Source organism: Xyrauchen texanus, chromosome 41 (genome assembly GCF_025860055.1).
Source record: "Xyrauchen texanus isolate HMW12.3.18 chromosome 41, RBS_HiC_50CHRs, whole genome shotgun sequence".
In the NCBI taxonomy this organism is placed as follows: Eukaryota; Metazoa; Chordata; class Actinopteri; order Cypriniformes; family Catostomidae; genus Xyrauchen; species Xyrauchen texanus.
This window is the reverse complement of record NC_068316.1, coordinates 15,483,967-15,504,030: the sequence shown is the minus strand read 5'-3', so window position 1 is coordinate 15,504,030 and position 20,064 is coordinate 15,483,967. Positions and strand designations below refer to the sequence as shown.

The following is a 20,064-nucleotide window of genomic DNA, read 5'->3' as shown; positions in this document are numbered from 1 at the left end:
GAGTCATGGAAGTGGGCAGTCACTGCAGAGCTCTTTTATCACACTTTGTTTGCCGCAGTTCTCTGATTGGTGGATTTTTCCCTTCAGGATAATGGGTAGTGCAGTTCTTCACAAAGAAATCCGCTATTAAACATGATTTTTGTTTTTTGACTGATGGATATACCATTGATTAACAACAGCTGAGCTCATGGTATGTCTGTCTTTAAAGGGTTATAAGTTATTGTTAAAAAAAATGTATTCTCCTATGAAAAAAATAAGTGGGATATTTTCTTCCGGAACCAGACTGTTGCACGCTGTTAAGGAACGTGTCCAAACATAACCCAAAGAGAGGTTTTTGTCAGATTATCTCACTTTTAGATGAGATAGTCACGTACATGCACACAAACGTTAGGTTTGAAAACATAATAAAAAATTTTTTTTACATGAACAACATTTTTAGAAGAAATATCACATTTGGTCTCTACAGTATATCTCCATATATTGGATATTCAACAATCCACTTTTGGTTGACTTTTTGTTTTTCTCTTTTCTTTTCTTTTTTTACTTACATCATAATACAAATATCTCATAAAGAGCAGTCCAGGTAAAGAAACCACTAACCTATTTTTCCTACACTGTATCATCAGTCATCCCGGATGATGCTGTTGCATTTGTGTCCCTGAAGAGCCACGTCTGCACTAAATTACATCAAGAGTCTACAACTGCAGTATCTCAAGCCTTTCCAGTATAACATCTCTACTTTATTTACAACTTTTATGTATCACAGAGGGGAAAGATGATTAGTGCATGTCCTGTCCAGTACTGAGTTTATCATTCACGAACCTCGTTAACAATTCTCAGAGCATCAAATTACAATTCGGTCAGTGATAAATTAAGTTTAGAACAAACTGCAAGTGAGGAGCCATAGCTATAGGTAGCTCATGCCTCCAAATGTATGTGTAGGTATTACTAGGGCTGTCAATTGATTAAAATTTAACATCAAATTAATTACATGATTTAATGAAAATAAATTAATCACAATTAATCGCAAGTATAAATATTTACTGAGAAAGACATCATTCAATATAAAATTATTGAATAGTTATAGTTATCCATCCATCCATCCATCGTCAACCGCTTATCCTGTGTACAGGGTCGCGGGGGGCTGGAGCCTATCCCAGCTAACATTGGGCGAAAGGCGGGGGACACCCTGGACAGGTCGCCAGTCCATCACAGGGCTAGTTATAGTTATATTTAAATAATTATAAATATATAATATATTAAAAAAAGATAATAAATAATAAATTATAAAGATATTAAAATGCAAAAATATTTGTGGCAGAAGTGTAAAGCATTGATAAGACAATACAAAAAGTTGTTTTGAATGGCAATATATTCTTTATTTACATATTATTGAACATCATTGCCTATCATTGGCCTACATTTTTCAAACTTTTGTCAATCTTTCTAAGAGAGATTTATTATAAGGGCTTTTCTTAAGACGCGTCAATGTGCACATGCCTCAGACGTCTCACTTTTGTTGCATCGTGTCAGCATTTAAAGTAACTGTGTCAAGTTAAACGTAGTTTGAAAATGTGATTTTCTTGCATTTGGAATTGTGCTTGGTCTAGCTGCTGAAAAATGATGGTACTTCAAGTCTGAATTGCTCCGATGGTAGTTATATTCCTTATCGTGGTCCGGGGACATGATTCATTGCTATAATGTTATTTTTTTATAATTAATCGCACTGAATTAACACATCTGATCAACAGCCCTAGTAATTACATTTGAAATTCAGTACTAGTTCACACCACTGAACGAATGTTCACATTGAGTGAATGAGTGAATCTTGAGTGAACACTTCATAAATAAAAAATTCCTCTGTCCTTTTAAGCAGCATCTCATCCTCTATGACAACATACCACGTTATACATAATGTGTAGATGTTAAGTTAGACTGTTATGGATGACTCATCATTGCATGCTGATGCACGGCGAGTATTGGGGCTGCAGCGAGTCAGCATGGAGATCTGTGTGCTGAAGTTGTTGCCGTTGCTTCCCATGGATGGGTGCTGGTACTTGGTGTCAGGACCCATAAACCTTTCGAGGTGCCATCGCCTCCATTTCCTCTTGATCTCAGCTTGGACCTGAGAGATAGACAAAAAAGGTATTATATGTTTTCTCAAAAGTCCTATTATAGTTATCAAAGGGTTAGTTCACTCAGAAATGAAAATTCTGTCATTATTTACTCATCCTTTATGTTGTTTCTAACCATGATGATCACAGAATGATGAAAGGATTTTCAATTTTGTGTGTACTATCCCTTTAAATTAAGTTATAACTCTTAACCCCAAAAAGTATTTCCATATGGGCTCTGTATGCTCTATGCCTATTATTTCAACTTTCCAACTTTTCTAACGTCACCAAGCCTTCTTATTTTTCAACCTCTCCCCTCCAACAACCTGTCCTATAGAGATGTACAAAATCCAATCAATTACTGATGAATAAAAAGTCCTGCCTACATTTATTAAATTGAAAAATGTTAAGTGTAGAATTTAATCTTGGACCCTTTTTTGCTTTTTAATGCTTGTTTAACATCTTGGAATAGCTTCTATTCCTGATTTTAAGCTGGCTTTTACCTGAACTTCATCCGTAGGGCTCAAACATATCAAATTATGAGAATACACCTGACACAAAGCCAGAATCCGTGACTCTTTTATTTCATCTGTACAAGCTAGGGACAAAGAGATGCTCTGAACATTAATGCATAGTGAAGGTCGCAAAGTAATAGGCCACCTCTGCCAGTATGTCTAGAGCTATTTACAGCCTGTGTGAGCTAGCAGAATCTATGCCAATTACACGATTCTAGGGTTTTAGCTTTTAGCCTTAGTTAAATTGAATGAAACATCACTATAGGAAGTGCCTTGTTGTAAATTATGGGGTCTGATGTTTTCCGTTTGAAAACCAAAACAAGATCAATTGTGAGTGCACCAAAACAGTCTGTCTGTCTGTCTGTCTGTCCAGGGTGATTTCATTTGTATTTGTATGTGAAATGTCCACATCCATCTATCTATCTGTCTGTTTGTCTGTCTGTCATCCATCCATCCATAATGTGTCTTACCTCTCCATTTAGAAAACAGTACAGTACAGCAACCACAAAACCCTGGTAAAACAGGTAAAAGCAACATAAAGAGTAAACACAAGTTGGATTAACAATTATTAATTAATAACATTCTCACAAATTGGATTAACAAGCATTAATTGAAAACATTATCTGGAGGATTACACACATTAACTACACTTGAGTAGATTTTAATGGGGGGCTTCATGAATTCATGCCTGGCATTCTGGTGGTTTTAATATGCACAAAAAATTTTTTGTGCTGCTTGATCAGTTACAGTGTAATGACAGAGAAATTTCCCTAAATTAAATTAAGTTCATTGAATGTTTTTCTTTACTGAGTGTAATTATACCACGTGAGAAGAAAGTTTAATTAAAAAACAATGGCCAAGAGCTAAAAGTGTGCAAGATAGATATTCTCAATGTTCAATGCTAGATCAGTTTTGCAATGGGGATATCGTCTGACTTTAAGAAAGCCCTTAAGCAGTTCCACCAGACATCATTAAACTTCTTACTATCAGAACAACAGTACTGCGATTGATTAGTCTGAGAGCACATCCTGTGCAATCGTTAGCTCAGAACACTTGTTGTTATTTGGGTCCTGTTTGCTTTAACAGCTAGCTAGAATTATTCAATCCAGTAACATACCTGAAATGACCCAAGAATAAGGTCGAACACAAGCCTTAGCTCGGTTTTTATGTTCTCTGGAATGAAAGCAAATATGATGAAATTTATCCCAAAAAGTGGAATCAACAACAGAGTGGACTTTGCCAGTCTCCTATAGAGAGGAAGAAAAAACACAAAACAAATAGCTTTAATGGGATACTTTTCTGTCATTCATAACCTGCACACAGCACGAGGGCTGAGCTTTCTGTAAAAGAATGACATTATTACCAGGTAATATGGAAAAAGCATATAACTGGAATAACAACATTAGTGATGCTGGGTAGAAAATTGCAGATGCTTAAGAAAAGAGACTGGTTTTGTGAGAACTGCACAGGAGAGAACTTCTTAAGGACAAAGGACATTAAATCATCCAAACAGAAGTGGAGAGAGCCAATTACATTTTAGATGATGAGATTGCAGTGCACTGGGCTCTCACTCGCTGCTAGAGACCAGCTAAAATGTAAATTCTAGTAATCCAGTTACAGTTACTGACTTCAAGTTAATTATTTTTATGTACATTACTGGGGTTACACATGTATAAAAAATATTATTTATGTAGTCATTGTAAGAGAGAAACGTGTGGAGTATGACTTAAATGTGGAGTATGACTTAAACATTTTAATTTGTTGAGGAAAAACCCGCAAACATTTCTGTGAAAGCGATTTATAAATAATTTAAAAGTAAAGTAAATTGATAATGTGATATCTTTTCGAAAAAGTAATCAGATTACAATTTTCTGGAAGTGATTAGTCATTTGTATTGGATACATTTTGGGATTAATTTACCCAACACTATTTGCGACAAATATGACAACATTTTCGCATTTCGCGCCATGAGCACTGCATTTTTGGGATGCTGTTAAAAAGTTCAATTTTTAAAAACAGGTCTCAAGACACCTGCGTTTTGTTCAATTACATTGAACTCCATCTAGATTTTTGTGTCCACAAGAATGTGTTGTGTTTGAAAGGCCCCTAAGATGGTCTTCTTAGCAGAGAAAGAGTTAACCTTTAAAGCAAAAACCTGAGAATGGAGGTTACAATAACTTACGAATATTGATTTGATTCATTTCTCCCGATGTCAGGGCAGTTGATCTTCTGCCGTAGTATCCGAATGATACAAATGAACAGGATGAAGTTCATCTGTTGTTGGAGGAAAAACACAAAACAACTGGGCCTGATTCCTATTAGCAGAGGCACAGAATAGAACTACCTCTTACAGTCAGAAGCATGACAGACAATAATAACTCTAAGTAGAAAAGATTGACTAAGTTATAACCTCATACTTTCTGAATAACAAAAACAAGCAATAAATGTGCAATACGCATGTAAAAGCTTTCTGTTGACTTTCAGAAAACAAGATGTGCATCAGTATTTCAGCCTAACATAGCAAATCCCAGATACTATCAAATCTGCGTAAACATTTGACTTGGGTGACAGTTCACCCTCTATTGGTCATTCTCTCACCAGCTCTCTTACTCTCTCTCTCTCTGTTTCTTAAATCTGTCAAAAGAAAAAAACAGAACTTGTTGTATGAGTGTTTTTTTCACACCTTTCAGCCCTTCTTGATATTTCATTTATAATCCCTGGAAGGATATCTTCAGTTCTCAGTCTGTCGCTCACTTCAACGTTTTATCGAATGAAGTGACACTAGGGGACTTTCTTGAAGGCCTCGGTTACCTCTGAACTTGAGAATAGGCCAATGAGAATTTGGCATGTCCCAATCATGCATCTGATTTCTTCTTCAGAGCGGTTGTGCGATCAGCAAGCTGAGATCACTACTTTTCCACTCACCTCTGTAGAGCGTTTGCTGTTGGATCTACGGCGCATATCAGTGCCTTTCTCCTTCTCTGCACGGCAGTGCAGCTTTGCCCCTGGGCACTTCGACAGTGTTTCCTTAAATAGCAAATAGACCTGTAAAAGAGTATATTTTCTCTAAAAGAGTATACACATTGGCATTGAACGTCTTTTTAAAGATATCTTTTTAAAGATGTCTTTCTGCCATTCCTGGATGCGGCACATATCTCTCTGCTTCTGACGGTCATAAGAGCTGCCTTGTGTGCCTGGGCTGCGATCACATGCAGGCAGCATTTTATGAATGGTTCATGTTCACAGTGCAAGAACATAACCATGGCAATGTTGCGGTCCTGGCTTTCTTTTGGGGAGCGCAGCGGGCTTGGTTTTGCCGGGTAAATCCCCACGAGCCACCCAACCCCCAGCACGCTCGTTTGCTTCCATTCGGGCTCGAGGTCAGAGCGGCTCGCCCCATGGCCAGTCTGTTTACTCCATTGGACCCCGCAAGCTGTCTCATGATGATGACTCGACTGGGATGCCACCTTCAGGTATGCCCGTCCAGTCTGAGCCTGACGCACACATGTCCGCTATGCTTGCCCGGGCCGCCGTGAGCGTGGGGCTGGACTGGATCCCTCCACCATTAGTGCCCCCGCTTGGAGCTTGGACGCATTGCTTACACTTCCAACCCATTACGCTAGTGGGCCGGGACCATCCGAATCAGCGAGGTGATTTAGTTCGCCATGCACTCGCCCCACAGGGGTGCGACAGAGCCGTCTCTCCAGCCGAGATGAAGCCAGGGTTCTACGGCCCTCACTTCATCGTACCCAAGACAAGGGGTGCGTGGCAGCCAATCTTGGACCAGCGAATTCTGAACCGAGCCTCACACAGACTCCCGTTCAAAGGTGCTCACGCGGAAACTTATTCTAACGTGTGTCCAGCATCTAGACTGGTTTGCAGCGGCAGACCTGAAGGATACGTACTTTCACATCCCACTTTGCCTCGGCACAGAACCTTCTTATGGCTCACGTTCGACTTACTAGTACCAGGTCCTCCCCTTCAGCTCGTTCCTGTCCCCTCGCGTCTTCACAAAGGTCGCAGAGGCCACCCTTCCCCGCTAGACATGGTCAACCAAGCCAGAGCTCCCTCTACCAGGCAACTTTACGCCCTGAAGTGGCGCTTGTTCGCAAAATGGTGTTCTTCCTGATCCGAAGACCCGCAGAGATGCACAGTTGGGTCAGTGCTCTCATTCCTGCAGGAGAGGCTAGAGGGGAGGCTGTCCCCCTCCACCTTGAAGGTCTATGTAGCCGCCATATCGGCTCACCACGAAGCAGTGGATGGTAAGTCCCTAGGGAAGCAAGATCAGATCATCAGATTCCTTACAGGCGCCCGGAGGCTGAACCCTCCCAGGCCATGCCTGTTGCCCTCATGGTATCTCTCCATGGTCCTTTCAGGCCTTCAGAGACCCCCCTTCGAGAACCGAGCCACTGCAATGACCAAATCTTATTCTCGGCTCCTCAGTGAATGAACAGATGCACGATTCCCTCCCTTTATACCTGTATGTCCGGGGGAGGGACATGCAAATTCTGTCTGCCAAATTCTCATTGGCCTTTTCTCAAGTTCAGAGGTAACTGAGGCCTTTAAGAAAGTCCCCTAGACGTTTAAGGCTTCTGGTGGATTCTACAGAATGTTACTTAAACATTCAGCACGAATGCAAATTGGTAGATTATAAAGGTATAAATAAACTGAGACACAAAGTAAAATCATGAAAGAGTAATTACCCTGTTGAGGGGAAAAAAAACATCTTAAATTAGAAAAAAGTGGTTTGCTGGTTTTAGATTTTAGCTGCTCTGCCAGCTAGTCTCACAGACTAATTATCTGAAATATGCCCAAAACCCTTAGAAATACCATTAAAACCATTAAAACAGACCAGCTTGGCCAATCTAATGACACATGTGCATTTTTCTTACAAGCTTATGCTATCTGAGAGCTTTCATTAATTATAGCAGGATGAAATACATTGATTATGGGGACAATTGATTATGCTGCAATTAAGACACAGAATAAATGTCTTCCAATCTGGTAGTTTAATACATTTATCTGAAAAAATATACAGCTAACAGGGTGTCAGCTAGTCTGCATGGTGACATTGAGTGACAGCTAGCAATGTGAAATATCAGCATTCTCTAATCATATTAATGCCAACATATCAGATACTCTCTGAGAGTTAGGGCATCTCACCAGTATTGAGGCTAATATTGGAGTTTTGATAATCCACCAGAAAGAGTCCGAATTTTCAATTATATCCCAGCATCTGGAAAAAATATTTAAAAATTGTATGTGTACAGTACATTTATGCTCACAAAGGCTAAGTGTTTTAAGTCTTAATAATAATGGAATGTAACGGAATACATTATTTAAGACTAGACTTGGAGGACTTTGACTGAGACATTATTCCTACCCGACATCGTTGAAGTAAGCCTTGGCAAAGCTCCAAGCCATGATGAAAATCGTTGGGCCTCCTGTAATGAGGTGAAATGACAGTGTATTTCATCAGTAACACTAACATATTCAATCACTAACATAATGATTATGACAAAAGGGTCAGTAAGAATGTTAGGACACACATAAAAAGCTGTTCAGATTGTACTCCTAAAACCCAGAAGAGAACTATCATTTTCGAGCCTGTGGTTTCTCCTGGAATTTCCTATGGGTTTTTAGAATAGCAGTTCCCTATCTGTCACTCACTTGACGTTGTGTCAATGTAGTGACACTAGGGTTCACACTTGTGAGCCCCAAACACCTCTGAGGTTTTAAGAAAATGCCAATGAAAACTGGTGAGTGGAATTTGCATGCCACCCCTCCGGACATATGGGTATAAAAGGAGCTGGTGTTTAACCACTTATTCAGAATGTTTCTTCTGAGCTGAGCAATGTTGATGCATTCCACTGCCAATCCATTCATCTCTGCATGAGAAAGCAAAGAGCGATCTTCTCGGCTGCTGGATTTAATGGTCAACACTTTAAATAAGTGTTGTGCTAAAAGAGTATATTTCTCCATAAAAAGAGTGTATATTCCCTAAAAGAGTGGGCACATGACCTGCGGGTATGGTTAACGCTGGGGGCGATTTGAGTACTTCAATGGAAATATCTCCACGGATCTCCCATTCCCCAGCATGCTCGTGTTGAGTTCCGAGATGAGCCAGGTGGCCCGCATCAGAGTGGGTTTGACCTCTCATTCGGTAGGAGGATGAGATAGCGATAGCAGTGTCAGAGAGCAGGCTGCTTCAGTCCGATGTGGAGGACTCGGCTGGGCTGCTGGCTTCGGGGGTGGCTGCCCAGTCTGAGGCTGATGCCGACCTGACAGCCATGCTTGCCCGGGCTGACATGAGCGTCGGAGCTCCGCTCGCTTCCTTGATGCCCCCATTTCCCAGGCTGGCCATTTCGGCGACAACGTTTCACATCGGTAGGTGGCGAGGACACCGTTGCCCTACATGTGGAAGTCACTGTCCTTCTTCTACAGCTCTTCATCGTGCCAAAGATAGGTGGTGGGTTGCAACCGATCGGGCCCTGTACAGGCTCTAGGGGAAGATGTGTGCTCTTTCATCCACGTGAGTTGCCGGGATCGGTGAACCCTGGATTCCTACCCCAGCACCTGCTGCAAGCAAATTCGGCAAAGTAATTAGACGCCAGGTCCAATACTTGTGTCAGTATGCCCTGTTCAGGTCAGCCACTGTGCTGGGATAGGTGCTCCATGCATGTTGGTTCCCTGTCGGTAAACCCATATGACATAATCTTCCACGGTACGGTCTCCCTGATGGTAGATCCGTGTCTCCCCTTGGGCAGAGTCCCCTCTGCCACCAGTCATGTCCCTCCGGGTAGGGCCTACCACGGGGACTTCCTCCACATGTGATACTGCTGATAAAGAATCGGTAAGCCCATGTGACGTATTTCCACACAATTACCTTCCCATCAGGCAGGGTGTGGTCACCGCTGTGTCTTTTTCAAAGGAAACCTTCCCCGACGTGAATATATTTGGCCCCAGCTGGAATCAAGAGAGTTCTTTATCCGGGAGAAGAAAGAAAAGGCTGAACCAGCTGGTGTGGCCTGTTCCCATTTTGGGCACATCTGACCTCTCCTTTTATGCTTTCAGGGGGTGTGGGTCCATAAGATGTGCATGGGGCATTGGGAAGGTTACGATGGGGTCAGTGCACTTGTTTCTTGGCATGCAGTGGCCTGCCTGCACCTGCACCGGCGATCCACATAACACAGTTCAGCTGGTAGTGGTGTTTCATATAGGGACCCCTAGTGTCACTACATCGACACAACATCGAGTAAGTGACAGATAGGGAATGAGACATTGTGTCCCTCCTGCCACGACATTGAACTAACTGCTGTAATGGTTAGGACTCAGTCTTGGCTCCTCAGCACAAACCTGAATGAGTGGTTGCACACCAGCTCCTTTTATACCCATATGTCTGGGGAAGTGGCATGCAAATTCCACTCACCAATTTTCATTGGCCTTTTCTTAAAACATCAGAGGTGTTTCCAAGAGTGACCCCTAGAGTCACTACATCGACACAAAGCCTTGTTCCCTCCATCAGGGAATGGGGGTTACAACAGTAACCTAGACGTTTTAAACTTATGAGAAAAATAAGGCCTGTGATTAATATTATAGACTAAATCACACTGAATTCGTGACAGTATGTACTGCTGATGAAATTGGTCTGTGCTTACGAAAAACTTGAACCACTGCATCCAGTAGCCAAAGCTAGAAGTGTTGTTTAGGTGAAATGTACACAGGGTGGTGCCGAAAGCAAGTTGTATTTTTAGTTGTAAATGATGTTATACAGTCAACAGGCATGTATATTTGTATTAACCTTAACCCAAACCCCAACTGACAAATTTAATTGCAGAACAAAAATACAACCTATAAATCTGGCTCACCATTGAACACAATTACTTCTTGATTTACATGGGACCAGAACCCATGTCAAGGAGATTGTGCACTGACCACCACAGGGAAAGGTGAACTCATTAGAATTGATGCAAAAATGTCTGATGGTGACAACGTTTGTCAGTCACTCAGAATAGGGTCGATTTCTGGGTATACGTGATTATTCTGATTATTTCCTGTGTCATCATGTTGAGTAGTACTAGAGACTTTCATGTTTTAAAGATAAAAGTTAAAACAACTTAGTCCTTATGTAGCAACATATGTTATACAGCGGCTTCAAAATTCATTGAGGCATGACTGTGTAATTAATGTTGTAGAATAAAAAACATGAAAGTCTCTTCAAATAATTGTATAGGGATAGTTCAGACAATAACAATTCTGTAATCGTTTACTCACCTGCGTTTCCAAATCAGACTTTTTTCAATGAAACACAAAAAAAACATTTTATGACATCTTTTTTTCCATTCAGTAAAAGTGGAAAAACATGAGGGTGAGTAAACGATGACACATTTTGGAGAACTATCCCTTTAACCACAGTGTGGAGGCAAGGGCATGGTCGAGTGTTCATCTGGAAAGAGAGTAAGCGGTAAGGATTCTCACGTGAGATGAATTGCTTGTTTCTGTTTTCATAGTGAGAGACAGGGGAAATAAAAGAGCCAGTACTCAGAGTGTGAGGGGAGAGAGAGCCTAGCTGAAAAGCTGTTTGTGTGTGTTGGCCGATGTCATTTTGAAGATTTAATTTATATGAAGCTACATAATTGCGCCTTGAAGCAAACTTATTATTTTGTCAATAAAAGTGACATTCCTGAGATTGAATCGCCGTCTCCCGCTTCCTCATTCCTTTGAACTTGTTACACTAGTGACGAAACCTGGGAAAAAAGAGGAAGCGGATATGCTACCAAGGAGTCATTGCCACTGGAGCGTGTCTTCAGGTCCCTGGCCAGCATCCACCAGGCCCAACACCAGGCAATCCTGGACCTATGCACGAAGCAGCAGCAGTGTTTCGAGGCACGCCTTTGGGAACAGGAGGAGGCTGCATAGCCTAGTACCCTGGGAGGGGGCAGCGAGCAGCGAGCCCTCACGTGTTGCTCACAAAGATGGGCCCTCAAGATGATCCGGAGGCCTCGAGCTCTTTGAGCACACGGCCAAAGCCCTGAGATGGGGTAGCCCAGTAGCAATGGGCAGTACATCTTCTGCCGCTGCTGACCTGGGAAGCCCAGATTGTGGCACATCACTACTTCGGGTCACTGACCTCCTGGATTATGAGTTGCTGAAGCTCAGCAGCTCAGTGAGTGCTGGCTAGGGAGAACAGCGACACCGATGATGTGATCAACTTGGTGGTGCTGGAACATTTTGCCTCCTGGCAGCCGAAGGGGATGGCCGAGTGGGTCCAGTGCCAACGGACGGTATCACTGGACGAAGTGGTCCAGCTGGCAGAAGAACATCTGGCAGCGTATCCGGGTGCCCGGGTGCCCGCTGTCTCATCCCTAGCTCTACCCTGCCCCCCAGTCTTGGGTGGTTCCCTGTACCATCAAACCCCATCTCTCCCCTCTTTTCATCCCAGGTGAGGGAACCCTCTGCCACAGGTGTGGATGGGAGACATGGGCTGGTCTGCTGGAGTTGCGGGAACCAGGTCATGTCCGAGATCTGTGTCCGGTAATGGAGGTGGGGGCCTTGATCCAGGTCCCAGACACTCCCCAGTCCACCCCCGATAGAGCGGGAGATGGCGATTCCAACTAAGGAATGTCACTTTTATTGACAAATTAATAAGTTCGCTTCAAGGCGCAACGATATAGCTTCATGTAACTTCATTCTTCAAAACGGCATTGGCCAACACACACAAACAGCTTCTCAGCTGGGCTCTCTCTCCCCTAACACTCTGAGGACTGACCCTTTTATATCCTCCTGTCTCTCATTGTGAACACAAAAATAAGCAATTTCCAGCAATTCATCCCAGGTGAGAACCCTTACCGCTTCCTCTCTTTCCAGATGAGTGCTCAACCATGCCCTGCTCACCACACAGACATTATTAAACTCTTAAATCGAAAGCTGCTATTAAAAACAAAAATATACAGGACATTTTTGAGGGAATCCATGGCAAATTCACCTTTCAGGTTGGCCAACAAATTGACATCATGACTTAACTGCTCTATACTATGACACCTACCCCAACCAATCAGAATGTACCACCAGAAGTACTTCCTCTCTGAGAAGGAAATCGCCAATAGAGCATGAAGATAGAGACCTTCCACTAGGAGCCAGAAGAAGCTGGCCATAATGCAATACTGGAAGAAGATGATCACAGCTTTGCAGCCAACCTGAAAATCAGTGGAAGAATCAGAGGAAATGACAGTGACTTTAAAGAAGTCATTCACACCCTTGAATGCTCATCTTTTGAAATGGGGGCTCCTGACATTTACAACGAAAATAACAGAAAATGCCCTCTGCTGCAGTGAGACTATATTCAAATGTTCACAAAGATAAAAAATGTTTTGTGAATCCCACCAAAATTATAGATGGGGCAAGTGTAAGATACAAATTTGATGAGCTACAACAGAGATAATCTCATTCTGAACAAATCAGTTCTTAATTTAATAGTTTCAGAATTACTTACTAGCTACATCATATATACACTAATATGAGTACAAAATATGAATGCTAAACCTTATTAGGAAGGACATTTTTCTCATTCATGTTTTATGACAACCCTGTTTTGTTTTGGGGGTGGAATGTTACAGAGTTGTTGGATGACTAAGAACCATGTAAAAACAGCTATGACTTTAACAAGTGAATGTAGTTTCACCATACCACACTAATTACAGTCAACATTTTTGTGCTTTGAGCCCAGTTATTTAATATTTTGTCAGAAAAAATTGATCACTATGATTTTTTTTTCCCATAGCAGAGTTGATCCAAGTTTCACAATGGCATCTTTATTGAGTACACACATTCAGGGCAGATTTATTAGTAATCTTAAGCAGGGTTTCCCAATAGGGGTTGGTAGAAATACATGTTCTGAATTAAAAAAAACATAGTAACCTTTAAGCTAAAAGGAATAGTTCTCCCATAATAGAAATTCTGTTATCATTTACTCACCTTCATGTTGTTCTCAACAACTTTCTTTCTTTCCATGGAACACAAAACCATTAGAAATAATGTCACCATTCACTTTCATAGCATCTTTTTTCACACACTGAAAGTGAATAGTGACCAAGGCTAACATTCTGTCTAACATCTCCTTTTGTACTCCATGGAGGAAAGTTACACAGATTTGGAGCAACATCAGGTTGAGCAAATGATGGCAGAATTTCATTTATGGGAATATATATGCAACAAACATGCAGCGGTGAAAGCTGGAGAAAAGTATTGTAGCAGAAGCAAATGCATTTTGGGCCATAAATCCTAAACCTTATTTTGTACACTGAAGTGACTTATATCATTGGAATGATCAAACACAATGGATACCACCATGTAAATGTTTTTGCAATTTTTCACAAAAACTATTTTAGCAAACCAGTCTTAGGCCATTCGACCGATCGGAACCAATTCAGCATCGGAGTTCCAATATCAATAATAATCAAAAAAGTTTGAACTTTCGATTCATCGTCGCAATAGTACACAAAACGGATTGGCAGCTTTTACACAAATGCCTATAACTCTTGAACATGAAAACAATTTTGCATCTTGGTGGTGCAAAAAAATTTAAAAGCTAAAAATGCCAAGGAGCCATTGGTCCAATCGATTTGTAATTTTGCATGCAGTATTTGCAGCGTTGTCTGTTATGATGTAATCAATCTTGCTTGTAATTCCATTCTCCTCTTTTATGTCATCAAAGGACATTGCTATGTTAACACCAGTGTGGCTACTTGGGAAATGTGTACAGTCCAAAAGAAGAGAATCCAGCTTGTAAACATTATCAGCGGCATTGCAAACATGTGCTGCAAATCCAAGGAAGGAACAGAAATTGCGGCCTGTCTATATATCTACAGTTACTGAGATGGAGCTTTGTTTCTTCAAGGTTTCATGAATATGCATCTTAACCTTTTGAACTATATCTGGACTACAATTCTCAGAAATTGTTGCTCTTGAAATGGGAATGTACTTGCTATCTAGTGTGTGAAGAAAATGTAAGAAGTGTTTATTCTCAGTTGCAATGTATTCTCATAAACAATGCCAAAGTACAGCCAATAATCAAGTCAGTGATTATCGCTTGACTGATTGCTTAGGACTGTAAAGCTAAACAGTGTGAGAAAATGATGATGCTACACTTTGTTGTGCAGGTGCACTTCCAGTAGATTCTGAATGCACACCTGTCTTGTACCCAGCCAGCTTTGAAAAGAACAAACAAAACAAAAACAGTGAAGTTTATTTCTATAATTCATTTAACATGTTTATTTGTTAGTGTAATTTGTTATAAAACTGATTTAGACATTAATAAACACTTTTTAAGTCAGCGCTTAATATAAGCTGCATATAAAGTATGATCAAATAGAACTGTAGCAAATGATGTGCATACTCTCAAAGAATTGCAACTCTGGGCAGATACAAAAGTTATTGAATTGTACCTTTTTTTGACTCTCTCTCTCTCTCTCTCCCACACGCTCTCTCTCACATGCATACACACACACACACACACACACACTAAACAATGAGAGGGAGAGAAAAATAGAGAGCGCAAGAGCCGCTAACAATGCGGGAATACTGTTGCATTTTAAACGCAGTACAGTATCGATGTAACATTTCCAAACCCTCTGTTTTACTCATGTTAAACTGCTAAGGACCACCACAAACAAAATTTAATATGCCTGATAAAGCTTCATGTGTCATTATTATGTAGTTATTCTATACTTAGCCAATGTTCTACATCTAGACCATGGGTGCTCATTACATCTATTGCGATAGCAAGAGCCATGGGTTGTTGATCTAGATAAAATATAAAATATTTCCTTTTTATTTCCTGATGTCTTTAGCTATGTGCTGTTTGATTGACAGGCAGCTAATGTTTGTGTGCTTTCCATGCACCTAAACGGTCAAATACACTTCATAATTCTGCCAATGCCTGTCTTGGTGAGGCATTAATGTAAACGCAGACGGTTTTGTCTAAACTGAACTTAAACAGTAGGACAAAAAGCGTATTTGCATCAAAATGTTGGACTTGAAGTGTGCGCATAACCGAATTGAGCACTGTTTAGTAGGCTATGTCATATAAAGGTTATTACTCAAACAACATTAACAAGGAAATGAGAAAATCACTCACTACATTTGGCTGAATAACTTGAGTAGCTTTAAAAGTATTAATGTAAAAGAATAAAACAGTGACATTTTTAATAATAATATTTTTTAATAATATTGTTATTTTTTTTATAATACCGACCCTGATGTAGAGAGAGTGTTAATGATGATTAAAAAAAATATAATTATGCTTAGCCTTTATCAAGATTTTTGTAATGCCCGATAGAAAAGTATTAATCTTTGTAGATCAATACTTCAGCAGAACATCCCGACAGTCACAAACTTCAGAAAATTGTGCATCATGCCTTAGAATGAGAACACAACTATTGCTGTGCTTAAAAGATACAGTAACTAAATGTTGAACATTGTATCTCAAAAGGAGGACAATGTGGCTCCCCATGTGCTACTTAAAGAAATAGTTCACTCAAAAAATAAAATTCTCATATTTTACTCACCCTCATGCCATCCCAGATGTCTATGTCTTTTTGACACTCAAAAAAGCACATAAAGGCAGCACAAAGTAATCCATATGACTCCATTGGTTAAATCTATGACTTCAGAATTGATATGACAGGTGTTGGTGAGAAAAATATAAATATATAAGTACATTTTTGCTAGAAATTCTTCTCCCTGCCCAGTAGATGGCAATATGCATGAAGAATGTGAATAACCAAAAACAAAAGAAGAAAGTGAAAGTTGAAGTGGAGATTGACTGAGCAGGGAGGAGAATTTACAGTAAAAATGTACTTAAACATTGATCCGTTTCTCACCCAAACTATCATATCTCTTCTGAAGACATGGATTTAACTATTGGATTAGGGAACTGTTATGCTGACTTGTGTGATTTTTGGAGTTTCAAAATGTTGGCACCCATTCACTAGCATTGAGATATTCTTCTAAAAATCTTTATTTGTATTCTGCTGAAGAAAGAAAGTCATGCACATCCTAGATGGCATAAGGGTAATTATTAGAGTAAATGATTAGAGAATTTTCATTTTTGTGTGAATTATTCATTTAAAACCCAATGTGGCCCCTGTACCTGTCATGTATTACCCTGTCGTGTTTCACCTTGCTCCTTAGTTTTCACTTTTGTCCGTTATTTAATTCCATAGTCTCCTTGTTAGCGTTCGTGTTCACTGTCATTTTTCTCACCTGTGTCTTGTTTGTAATTATCCTGCCTCGTGTGCATATTAACCCTGTTTGCCTTCCACTCGCTGTCGTTTGTTGAATGTTGATGTTCGCTCCCATGCCCGTGTTTCCAGTGTTCCAGCGTTCCAGCGTTTTTGTGTTTTGCTTTCATTTTACCCATCGTGGTTGTTTTGTTTGCTCCTGTTGTGTCTGTTCATCAATAAACCCGCATTTGGATCCTCAACCTTTGTCTGCCTCCGTCCTCACTCGTAACAGAACAAACGACCAACAAACATGGATCCAGCGGTTCTAAAAGCGAACTGTCAGCTGCTTAGCCTCATGCAGGGAAACCGTCCGGTGGAAGACCACATCCGCGATTTTCTCGCGATTGCGGGTGCCACCGACTTCCCTAATTCCTCCCTGGTCGTATTCTTGCGGGCTAACCTGAACAGTGCGCTCAAGGAGCGGTTGCCACCGGCAACGCGCGGCTGGACGCTCCGCGCGTTCGTGGAGGAGACCCTACTGGCCTGCGGTTCCTCTTTCACCGTGGACATCGTCGAGGAGAACCCCGTAGCTCCTCCCATAGTGGTAACCCTCCATTCGCCTGTGGTTCGTCCCTTCGCGTCTGCCAGCGAGCCAACCTTCGTGCCTGCCGTGATCAAAGAGCCAATGCTGCCAGCTTCGTCCGCCCGGAGGAGGAGGAGAAGAAAGGCTTCCGCTCCCCAGTTCACGCCTTCTACGGTCTGCGAGCCAGAGCCCACGCATGTCACTGTGAGCAAGCCAGAGCCCACGCATGCCACGGTGAGCGAGCCTGAGCCCTCGACCGTCCCCGAGCCAGCGCCTGTAACCTCCGATGTCAGTGAGCCAGCGCCTGTAGCCTCCGATGTCAGTGAGCCAGCGCCTGTAGCCTCCGATGTCAGTGAGCCAGCGCCTGTAGCCTCCGATGTCAGTGAGCCAGCGCCTGTAGCCTCCGATGTCAGTGAGCCAGCGCCTGTAGCCTCCACCGTCCCTGAGCCAGCGCCTGTAGCCTCGACCGTCCCTGTGCCAGCAGCCATGACCATCCAAGAGCCAACGCCTCCCGAGCTTTCCAGAGCTCCGCCTCCCAAGCTTTCCAGAGCTCCGCCTCCTGAGCCTTCCAGGCCTCCGCCTCTCGAGCACCCTGAGCCTCTCGAGCCTCCCTCGGCGCCACCTCCTTCGGCGCCACCTTCCTCGGCTCCGCCGCCCGAGCCTCCTACGGCTCCGCCTCCTACGGCTCCGCCTCCAGAGCCTTCCAGGTCTCCGCCTCTAGAGCCTCCTACGGCACCTACTTCCACGCCTCCGCCTGCAACGGCTCCACCTCCCACGGTTCGGCCTCCTGAACCTGTCCTTGCCCTGTGGCCAGCTCCCAGGCCTCCTGACCCGGTCCCTGTCCTGTGGCCTCTTCCTAGGCCCCCTGACCCAGTCCCTGTCCAGTGGCCTCCTCCCAGGCCTCCTGACCCGGTCCCTGTCCTGTGGCCAGCTCCCAGGCCACCTGACCCAGTCCCCGTCTTGTGCTCCCCTTGGACTGTCTGTCTGCCCCTTGTGCCCCCGTGGACTGCTCGCCTGCCCTCTGTGCCCCCTTGGACTGTCTGTCTGCCCCTTGTGCCCCCTTGGACTGCCTGTCTGCCCTCTGTGCCCCCCTTGGTCTACCTATCTGCCCCTTGTCCCTCCCTGGATTGTCTGGTGTCCCCTTGTGCCCTCCGTGGTCTGCCAGTCCCCCCCTCATTCCTTGGACGATTCTGTTTAATTTTTTTTGTATGTTTGTTTTTAGGATCGTCTGGGATCCGATCCTTTGAGGGGGGGCTATGTCATGTATTACCCTGTCGTGTTTCACCTTGCTCCTTAGTTTTCACTTTTGTCCGTTATTTAATTCCATAGTCTCCTTGTTAGCGTTCGTGTTCACTGTCATTGTTCTCACCTGTGTCTTGTTTGTAATTATCCTGCCTCGTGTGCATATTAACCCTGTTTGCCTTCCACTCGCTGTCGTTGAATGCTGATGTTCGCTCCCATGCCCGTGTTTCCAGTGTTCCAGCGTTTTTGTGTTTTGCTTTCATTTTACCCATCGTGGTTGTTTTGTTTGCTCCTGTTGTGTCTGTTCATCGATAAACCCGCATTTGGATCCTCAACCTTTGTCTGCCTCCGTCCTCACTCGTAACAGTACCAAACAACTGCTCTACCGCCTCTATTATCTGCCAAGTGACACTGTTTTTTTTTTTTGTGTTTTTTTTTGCATTCCTTGCATTGTTTTGAATATGTTTTATGCGCAACAATAACACTCATGTCAGCATAAAGGAAAATGTAGTCCCTACACATAAACTGATTTTAATGTAATTGTTTCATACATTATGATATTGAAAATATATTTTACATCTTTCATTTTCTATAATCAAGTCGCTCTTTTATTTATAGTTTTAAATCAGATTCATGTAGTGTTTACATTATCATAGATAAGTGATGTATTTTAAAAGTTGTCAATTACAAACACCTATAAAATACCAATATTTTTCATAAGTTAAAGTTTTTATTATAAAGGGGCATAGCTTTCGCAACTCAGTACTCAATACTCACTACTCATGAGTACTTTTAAATGAGCTGGTGAAAAACACCAAATGAAAGATGCCCAGGGTCCCTGCTCATCTGCGTGAATGTGCCTTAGGCATGCTGCATGGAGGCATGAGGACTGCAGATGTGGCTAGGACAACAAATTGCAATGTCAGTACTGTGAGACGCCTAAGACGCTACAGGGAGACAGGAAGGACAGCTGATCATCCTTGCAGTGGCACACCACATGTAGCAATACCTACACAGGATTGGTACTTCCGAATATCACACCTGCGGGACAGGTACAGGATGGCAACAACAACTGCCCAAGTTACACCGGGAATGCACAGTCCCTCCATCAGTGCACAAACTGTCCGCAATAGTCTGAGAGAGGCTGGACTGAGGGCTTGTAGGCCTGTTTTAAGGCAGGTCCTTAAGAGACATCACCGGCAACAATGTCACCTATGGGAACAAACCCACCTTTGCTGGACCAGACAGGACTGCAAAAAGTGCTCTATACTGACGAGTCACAGTTTTGTCTCACCAGGGGTGATGTTCGGGAGTTTATCATCAAAAGGAAGGAGCTTTACACCAAGGCCTGTACTCTAGTCCGGGATTGATTTGGAGGTGGAGGCTCC

General features: G+C 42.5%; 1 protein-coding gene across 1 annotated transcript in view; it reads right to left on the bottom strand.

Moving 5' to 3' along the window:
* Positions 1-1,870: 1,870 nt before the first annotated feature.
* Positions 1,871-20,064, bottom strand: part of LOC127634413 (vasoactive intestinal polypeptide receptor) — a 106,699-nt gene continuing 88,505 nt past the window's right edge. Inside the window, exons 7-13 of the mRNA XM_052113958.1 lie at positions 12,675-12,825; positions 8,013-8,073; positions 7,793-7,865; positions 4,812-4,903; positions 3,747-3,876; positions 3,100-3,141; positions 1,871-2,125 (exon numbers count right to left, since the gene is read on the bottom strand). Coding sequence (XP_051969918.1) covers positions 1,931-2,125; positions 3,100-3,141; positions 3,747-3,876; positions 4,812-4,903; positions 7,793-7,865; positions 8,013-8,073; positions 12,675-12,825 — 744 coding nt within the window. The 3' untranslated portion in view covers positions 1,871-1,930. The remainder of the gene's footprint in view (positions 2,126-3,099; positions 3,142-3,746; positions 3,877-4,811; positions 4,904-7,792; positions 7,866-8,012; positions 8,074-12,674; positions 12,826-20,064) is intronic.